This window comes from Eleutherodactylus coqui, chromosome 10, assembly GCF_035609145.1.
Source record: "Eleutherodactylus coqui strain aEleCoq1 chromosome 10, aEleCoq1.hap1, whole genome shotgun sequence".
NCBI lineage: Eukaryota > Metazoa > Chordata > Amphibia > Anura > Eleutherodactylidae > Eleutherodactylus > Eleutherodactylus coqui.
Genome location: NC_089846.1, coordinates 139838053 through 139848381, shown reverse-complemented (window position 1 = coordinate 139848381; position 10329 = coordinate 139838053). Strand labels below are relative to the sequence as shown.

The following is a 10329-nucleotide window of genomic DNA, read 5'->3' as shown; positions in this document are numbered from 1 at the left end:
TTAGGATAGGTCATGAGTAGGTAATCGGCCGGGGTCTACCGCTTGGGACCCCCACAATTCATCTGATTCCCTGGCTGGCCCCCTGTCAGTGCAACTATATGGGACGTTCACATAGGGTTCGGAGACGGAAGTATAGCAGAAGGCTTTGCTCCCATTAAAATCAACGATGCCTTCTATTATACTTTCATCTGCGATCCAATGCGGGCGTCCGACGCGGTTGTATTGACAGCAGACGGATCCTGAGTGTTAGACCCCCACGATCAACTATTCATGACCAATCATGGGTCATCAATCGTAAAGGCTTGAAAAACCCTTTTAAAGAAGCAGCGTATCTCGCTGTGTTACACTGTCACAATAACTCCCACAGACTCCTAAGAGAGATGCGGAAACAGAGTAGCGTGGCCCACCCAACAGTCTATCTATCTATCTATCTATCTATCTATCTATCTATCTATCTATCTATCTATCTATCTATCTATCTATGTATCTATCTATCTATCCTATATCTATCTATCTATCTATCCATCTATCCCATATCTATCTATCTCATATCTATCTATCTATCTATCTATCTATCTATCTATATATCTATCCATCTATCCCATATCTATCTATCTATCTATCTATCTCATATCTATCTCATATCTATCTCCTATCTATCTATCTATCTCCTATCTATCTATCTATCTATCTATCTATCTATCTATCTCATATCTATCTATCTATCTCCTATCTATCTATCTATCTATGTATCTATCTATCCCATATCTATCTCCTATCTATCTATCTATCTATCTATCTATCTATCTATCTATCTATCTATCTATCTCCTATCTATCTATCTATCTATCTCATATCTATCTATCTATCTATCTATCTATCTATCTATCTATCTATCTATCTCATATCTATCTATCTCATATCTATCTATCTCCTATCTATATATCTATCTATCCATCTCATATCTCTCTATCTATCTATCTCATATCTATCTATCTCATATCTATCTATCTATCTCATATCTATCTATCTATCTCCTATCTATCTATCTCCCATCTATCTATCTCCTATCTATCTATCTATCTATCTATCTATCTCATATCTATCTATCATCTATCTATCTCACATCTATCTATCTCCTATCTATCGATCTCCTATCTATCTATCTATCTATCTATCTATCTATCTCCTATCTATCTATCTATCTATCTATCTATCTATCTCATATCTATCTATGTATCTATCTATCTATCTATCTATCCCATATCTATCTCCTATCTATCTATCTATCTATCTATCTATCTATCTATCTATCTATCTATCTATCTATCTCCTATCTATCTATCTCATATCTATCTATCTATCTATCTATCTATCTATCTCCTATCTATCTATCTATCTATCTCTCTATCTCATATCTATTTATCTATCTATCTATCTATCTATCTATCATCTATCTATCTCATATCTATCTATCTATCTATCTATCTATCTATCTATCTATCTATCTCTTATCTATCTATTCATCTATCCCATATCTATCTCATATCTATCTATCTATCTCTCTATCTCATATCTATCTATCTATCTATCTATCTATCTATCTATCTATCTATCTATCTATCTATCTATCTATCATCTATCTATCTCATATCTATCTATCTATCTCTTATCTATCTATTCATCTATCCCATATCTATCTCCTATCTATCTATCTATCTATCTCATATCTATCTACCTATCTCCTATCTATCTATCTATCTATCTATCTATCTCCTATCTATCTATCTATCTCCTATCTATCTATCTATCTATCTATCTATCTATCTATCTATCTCCTATCTATCTATCTATCTATCTATCTATCTATCTATCTATCTATCTATCTATCTCCTATCTATCTATCTATCTATCTATCTCCCATCTATCTATCTATCTATCTATCTATCTATCTATCTCCTATCTATCTATCTATCTATCTATCTATCTATCTATCTCCTATCTATCTATCTATCTATCTATCTATCTATCTATCTCCTATCTATCTATCTATCTATCTATCTATCATCTATCTATCTCATATCTATCTATCTATCTCTTATCTATCTATTCATCTATCCCATATCTATCTCCTATCTATCTATCTATCTATCTATCTCATATCTATCTACCTATGTCCTATCTATCTATCTATCTCCTATCTATCTATCTATCTATCTATCTATCTCCTATCTATCTATCTCCTATCTATCTCCTATCTATCTATCTATCTATCTATCTATCATCTATCTATCTCATATCTATCTATCTATCTATCTATCTCTTATCTATCTATTCATCTATCCCATATCTATCTCCTATCTATCTATCTCATATCTATCTATCTATCTCCTATCTATCTATCTATCTCCTATCTATCTATCTATCTATCTATCTATCTATCTATCTCCTATCTATCTATCTATCTATCTATCTATCTATCTATCTATCTATCTATCTCCTATCTATCTATCTCCTATCTATCTATCTATCTATCTATCTATCTATCTATCTATCTATCTATCTATCTATCTATCTCCTATCTATCTATCTATCTCCTATCTATCTATCTATCTATCTATCTATCTCCTATCTATCTATCTATCTATCTATCTCCTATCTATCTATCTCCTATCTATCTATCTATCTATCTATCTATCTATCTCCTATATATCTATCTATCTCATATCTATCTATCTATCTCTCTATCTCATATCTATCTATCTATCTATCTATCTATCTATCATCTATCTATCTCATATCTATCTATCTATCTCTTATCTATCTATTCATCTATCCCATATCTATCTCCTATCTATCTATCTATCTATCTCATATCTATCTACCTATCTCCTATCTATCTATCTATCTATCTATCTATCTCCTATCTATCTATCTATCTATCTCCTATCTATCTATCTATCTATCTATCTATCTATCTATCTATCTCCTATCTATCTATCTATCTATCTATCTCCTATCTATCTATCTATCTATCTATCTATCTATCTATCTATCTATCTCCCATCTATCTATCTATCTATCTATCTATCTATCTATCTATCTCCTATCTATCTATCTATCTATCTATCTATCTATCTATCTATCTATCTATCTATCTCCTATCTATCTATCTATCTATCTATCTATCTATCTATCTCCTATCTATCTATCTATCTATCTATCTATCTATCATCTATCTATCTCATATCTATCTATCTATCTCTTATCTATCTATTCATCTATCCCATATCTATCTCCTATCTATCTATCTATCTATCTATCTATCTATCTATCTATCTATCTATCTATCTATCTATCTATCTATCTCATATCTATCTACCTATGTCCTATCTATCTATCTATCTCCTATCTATCTATCTATCTATCTATCTATCTATCTCCTATCTATCTATCTCCTATCTATCTCCTATCTATCTATCTATCTATCTATCTATCTATCTATCATCTATCTATCTCATATCTATCTATCTATCTATCTCTTATCTATCTATTCATCTATCCCATATCTATCTCCTATCTATCTATCTCATATCTATCTATCTATCTCCTATCTATCTATCTATCTCCTATCTATCTATCTATCTATCTATCTATCTATCTATCTATCTATCTATCTCCTATCTATCTATCTATCTATCTATCTATCTCCTATCTATCTATCTCCTATCTATCTATCTATCTATCTATCTATCTATCTATCTATCTATCTATCTATCTATCTATCTATCTATCTATCTCCTATCTATCTATCTATCTCCTATCTATCTATCTATCTATCTCCTATCTATCTAATCTAATCTCCAATAACTATCCATTCACTTTAGTGAGTGCTGCAATACTAGTCTCAGACAATGGACAAGAGTGGTGCTGTTTCTGGAAAAATCAAGCAGCCTCTTTTACTTTCCTCGTTCCCTCCAACCTTTCCTGTCCGTCTAGCAGAACTTCTCATAGGATCAGGTGACTCCCCGTCTTACAGTCACATCTTGTACTATCTTAAGCCTTCGCAGCAGTTGATAGCCGGTACTACATTGAGAGTCGCTGGACGCCCGCTGCTCTGCAGATTCTCTGCTTGCTGTATTGGATGCGTTCCTCTAATCGATGGCTCTAAATCATAAGACTAACAGGTTTAACAGCCGACAAACTTCCGTCTGATCTAATTTTTAATAAAAACTATTTGCAAAGTTGCTTCTTTTATTTATTGTTGATGCATTAGAGCAATAACAAGATTTGCAAAAGTATTCCCACCCTTTTAAGGGGTTGTCCAGTTATAAACTACTGATAGCCTATCCTCATGATGGGTTATCAATGGTAGATTGGTGCAGGTCAGTTGCCGGAGACTCCAGTCAATCAGCTGTTCCTTGGTCCAATGCGTTTGTGCACCAAGCTGATTTCTACAGGAAGCCCGCGGTGGCCATACTTGGTATTGCAGGCTAAGTTCTCATTCATTTCAATTGGAACTTTCCAGGCAATACCAAGTGAGGCCACTACAGTGTGAACAGAGCTGTCTGTTTCCTGCAGAAATCAGCTCAGTGCACCAGCTTGGCTAACACCTGAACGGTGGGGGTCTTGGGTGACAACTGGACAACCCCTTAATGCTATTTAATAGTATATTTTGAGGTAATATCATTGATTTCTAACAAACCAGTAAACGGTTCCAAACTGGAGTTCCACTTTAATTATCATTTTAGATAACAGTATAAGCCCTGGAGTGTAGCTATAGGTATGCAAGGTAGCAGTGGAACTGGGACACTAGTGCGTAATAGACCCAAAAGCTGCTCTTCACTTTGGAACACACCAGTATATAAAGGCACATAGTAGTCCTGCACTGGGGCATCGGAGCTTCAAGTTACACCAGTGCTTATGCCATAAATACGTGATATTGGGACCCCACTTCTAGGACCTCTAAATATCAGCAGAACAAGAGTCCCAATGACACATTCAGCCAGTTGAGGCAGTTGGTGATAGGGTAGAGTATTACTCTAAAGGACTGCGAACCCCAATACCAGCCCCTCATATGTGAACATTTTGCATCTACTCAAACCGACCCTCTGGTCCCGGGCAAACAAAGATGGCCGCACCGCTTCTTTGACTACTTGATGCACACTGCGCATTATTATACATAATTAGTCCAAGACACTGCACACTGATTTTGATTGGCTAGTGCTGCCCACATGAGCCTGTAGCGTCTTAGACTTCCGATGCATACTAGTACACAGTGTGCATCAGGTAGTCAAAGAAGCGGTGCGGCCATCTTTGTTTCTCCAGAAATGAAGGGCTGCTTTAAAATTCAATAATTAACCCTCTCTAGTCTGAAATAAATAACAGGGAATAACAGACTGACTTCAGCTCTACAGCAAAGGGGATGGAATAAAATGAGGTTTACTGGCCCTTTAAAGAGAGACAATGCAGTTTTGAGCTTCTCATGCACACTCACCCGCTCACATTCTGCCAAGCTCTGGTAGTAAGACCAACAAACCAAAACATTTTGGTAGACTTTAATCGTAGAAGATTAGACCCTCCAACAAAAGAGGACCACCAAACAATGACAGTTTGGAGAAGAAGTGTCTTCAGTCATCACATCTTCTCAGTCATCACCTCTTCTCAATTTCTCAGCAGACACAAGGATAGTCAGTCTTCTATTTCTCCGACTCAGTTACATTTGCAGTAATAGGAGGAAATTACATTATCCCAGTCTCCCAAAAGTCCTCTCTTGACCTCCACCAGTCTTGGCTGAGCCCCAGCGGTAAACTTCTTGGTGTTGCCTTCCTTTGGTTTCTTTGACCAGACGGTGAGTTCACATCGGGTGCCGACCGCCAACGAAGAGATGTGATTGTTCCACTTCAGTGGGACGTAAGGTACGTCATCTCCTGACTTCACATCCAAGAAGTCTCCAGCACAGCACTCATCATAATATGGGCTGTCGTCGGCATATAGACGGGCACACAGCTTGTTGCCATCAGCATCCTTGACATCAGCAGGTGCGGGGCAAAGCCCCATGGCCAGGGTAGCCAGCAGTGGCAAGATACAAAGACTCAGGGCTCTCATGGTTGAATAGTTAAAGAAAGCTTTCGCAGGAGGCTTTATGTATCATTTTGGAGATGAGGTAGGTGGGTTTTGGCATAGAGAAGGCCAACCTGCTGCAGGTCACCCACAGACTCTCACAGCTGCAGTGAAGGTCACTTCTTAATCATGCCACCTTGTAGATATGAGGGTACAGGTGTTATGGGACTCAGCATGTGGTGTAACACATAGAGAAAGCTGAAGGGCCTCAGAATTACATCATTTTATGTCATTATCTTCGGTTCCAACAATCTAGAATAATGATATTTTTTCTTGAATCTCTGCATTCTGCCATTCCCTTTATTGCTGCGGCAGGTCTATGAATAGATTGACAGCCGGATAAGATTGACAACCCAAAGTTGTAAGAAAGGATATCCCAAAGTTGTTATTTCATGGGGAATGCAAGTAGTTACTAAAACAGACATGTCAGGAAAGCTGACAGCTCCACTTTAAGTCATTCACACCAGGAAATATTGAAAATGTTGTGGAATACCATTCACTAGAGACAGAGCCTTTAGGAAGATATGGCTTCTTCACGGCCAACCGGGAGCGTTAACACCTCCAGCACAAATCAAGATAATACTCCCAGAATGGGAGGGCCACTCTGTTTTTATACATACAGTCTTCATTATACATCAAGTCCTCATCCTGATTGGATGTTTAAGATTTGCAAATTAATTCTATTGGTTGCGTTCACACATGCAGACGCGGTCTGTTACTTTTGACCTTCATACAATCAACAACAGACTATCAGGATAAAACAAGTCTTGTCTGGTCAGAGTTTATTTATGACCACTCATTAGTCTGTGACTAACCCCACCACTGGAATGTAGCCAAGGGTCTATAAATTGAGAAAGCAGTGAATAGCAAAAACAGGGGGCTTTTAATTATAACTTTTCTCCTTATTCCCATTACAGACAATCTAATTGTGCTCATCATCATTAGCTGAGACAAGGGAACAGCAAGAGTCTCCGATCGCTGCACAGACCCCTTCTTGAGACGTAACATATCCAGAACAGATCGCTTCTGCATAGCGGTACCATAACCAGTTCTTACCGCGGTGAAGCAGCAGGGGGTCACTGGTCATTTGTACATCCGTAGTCGCAGTTTTCTGTTGGAACTCTCTCTCCCGGTAACTCTCTCTCTCATCTGTCAGTCTCTCACTTGTTCCTCGCTCTCTGGCGGTTTCTCTCTCTCTCTGGACACGCGGTTCTTGTGCGGCTTTTCCCTTGTCCCTCATGCACTCCTTGTGGCTAGTAGATATGGGGAGTATCTCAGGAAAGGATAGGCCCAAGTGGGAATAGTGGAGCACCCTTCGGCCTCCTCCATGTCTCTCTCCTCTCACTAGCTCTCTTCTACCTAGATTTCTAGACCTAGACCAGACTTCTAACATAGACATGGACCACTCTTTTATACTGCACACAGGACAAAATGATACATTTTCCAGACATTAACCCTTTCATGCCTGCAAACTTCCAACACTCTGATGCATTTAAGACAGGTACACTAGACAGACACAAATCATGCATTCAGAGGTGCATGATTTCTGCAAATCCAATGCGCCCGGGGAGATGAGGGCTTACCTCCGCTCTCCATGCTGCCAATATTAAATATTGTTCTTCACTTTTTCTTATTTGTTCTTCTGTTTTTGTTGTATTAATGAGGTCTTTCATGATATACTACGTGTCCAGCACTCTCTGTCCGCCATGGAGGCAGCACAGCTTCTCTCTATTATTACATGCCATGTCTACTAATACTTCTTCCTTAAATGCTAAGGGTCTGAACAGCCCACTTAAATGCATTTCACAATGGCGCGGCCCTCAAGCTTCACGCTGACGTATTTTTCGCCCATAAAACACATTTTATAAAGGATAGACATCCTAAGTGCTCTCGTCCTAAATTTCTACATCTTTTTCTTGTCTCAAACCCTGATATTAAGAAACAAGGAGTATTAATTGCAATCAGTAATTCGGTATCATTTTCTCAGCAGGGCTCGCACCCAGATCCTTTGGGTTGCCTCATAATACTTTTTTGTGAAATGAATAATGCCCCTTTCACTTTGATGAATGTATATTTCCCACTCAAGTGACAAGTTAGATTTTTCTCACATGTTCTAAAAGAAATTGCTAAGATACGAAGGGACACTTTGATAATGGGGGGTGATTTCAATTCAGCTATTGATGCATCCCTAGGTTCCCCTTCTAGATATAGATTACCTTTCCCTGTAGTCCCACTTTGATGTTTGGCGCTGCCTTCATGGCTCCGAGATAAACTATACCCCTTTGTCTTTGCCTTATTCTTCTTACTTTGTTTCTCCTGGATGTCTGGGGATTGGGGGAGGTTATACAGACCAAGATGGAACCATCGCCTGGTCGGATCCTGCCCCAGTGTCTTTGTCATCATGTGAGAAGTTTCCTTATTCTCCCTCCTTCCCTTGGAGACTTAAAGAATAGATTATTTGTCACCCGGAATATGAATCTAATCTGAAATCCGAATTACAAATGTTTTTCCCCATGAACGTCTTCTCAGTGTGGAACGCCCATAAGCCCATCTCAGAGGTCTATTTCTAACATTTTGTTCTAGGGTTAAAAGGAAGAGAGAAGGAGATTTAGCTTCCCTAACCGCTCAAATTAAAACCATTGATTCCTTAAACAAGGCTAATCCCACGCCTCATAGAACTGAAGAGATATTTAAATTGCGTGCCAAACGTCAGCCTTTTAGCGGTAAAATATGATATTGTTTTTCAGAAGATGAACATGCAGTTTTACGCCCACGATAACCGTACCGGGGGGATGTTGGCCAACAATTTAAGAGGATTAGATACCTTCTAGATGCTGCGGGGCATAAAATCACTCATCCCCAATATTGTCAATGCATTTGCCTCGTATTATTCTTCCCTTTATAACTTGAAAGAAGATAGAAATGAGCATCAACCTCAATCGAAAGGCATTTCAAACCTCCTTCAGAATATTAATCTCCCCGGCTCGTCATCTGACCGATCAGCCTCTTTTTCTACACTGATCGGTGTCGGTAGTTTTAGAAGCCTCTTAAACCCCTCAAATCTCCGGGTCTGGATGGTTTCTTCAATGGTTATTCCTTTCCTTCAGAAATGTTAGAGGCCCTTATTGTTATCTTACCTAAACCCACTGAAGAAACTCCTTCCCCAGCTAAGATCTGTCCTATCTGCTCTTATTGAATACGGATGTTAAACTCTATGCTAAGATCCTCAGCTTCTGACTCTTCTCTATTCTCCCAACGTTGGTTGCTGCAGATCATGTAGGTTTTGTTCCACAAAGACAGGCTCCCAATGGAACCCGCCAGTTCCTAAATCTCATTGCAATCACTGAGCTACACCCTATATCCTCTCTATTCTTGGTTTTGGATGCAGAGCAGGCATTTGACCAGATTCAACGGGGGTACTTAGAGGCTACCTTAGGAAAATTGAGTTTCTTTGGCTCTATTAAATCTCTGATTTCGTCATTATACTCAGCCCAATCTGCACGGGTTTTTTCATCTGGATGTATTTCCCCTTTATTTACAATGTCCAATGGCACTCAACAAGGTTGCCGCCCTTCACTTCTCATCTTTGACCTTTTCATGGAACCTCTAGACAAGCAAATCAGAACCAAAAATAACATCAAAGGAATTACGTTGGAGCATCAGAAACACACAATAGGATTACATGCTGATGATGTCATTTTAACTTAACGGACCCTATCTCTTCTTTAAGGAAGGCCCATCTGTACTTTTTCACTTTGGGATAATTGTATACTACAGCGTAAATAATACTAAATCCCAACTGTTGGATGTTGGGATTGATGATACAACTAGAAGACAGATTGATTCCTTCCCATATGTATGAATAACCATTCCATACTTTACTTGGGAATTCATTTAACAAGCCTTAACTCCTATACATCTTCCAATAATGATTTGCCCATGCTTAGCTACATCAAAAGATAACGTCAGACAATCATTTAATATTTGTCCGATTATATTTTGTTTTTAAAAAGAAGTACAGCAAAAATAATTCAAAATTGTATCATTGCAATAGAACCCACCCTTAGGGCGCCCACCCACTGGCGATTTTTTTTTCTTTGCGTTTTGCGTTTTTTCTCAAGAGCAATTAGAATTGAATGTACTCCTGTCCACTGGCGTTTTTTTTTGCGGTGCGTTGCGATTTTTAACATAGGAACTGTCAGTTGC

General features: G+C 38.3%; 1 protein-coding gene across 1 annotated transcript; it reads right to left on the bottom strand.

Annotated features, from left to right (window-relative positions):
• Nucleotides 1-5712: 5712 nt before the first annotated feature.
• Nucleotides 5713-6108, bottom strand: LOC136581161 (syncollin-like). Its single transcript, XM_066582144.1, has one exon. It carries the CDS (start codon nucleotides 6106-6108, stop codon nucleotides 5713-5715), a length of 396 nt encoding a protein of 131 aa, XP_066438241.1.
• Between the last annotated feature and the right edge of the window lie 4221 nt (nucleotides 6109-10329).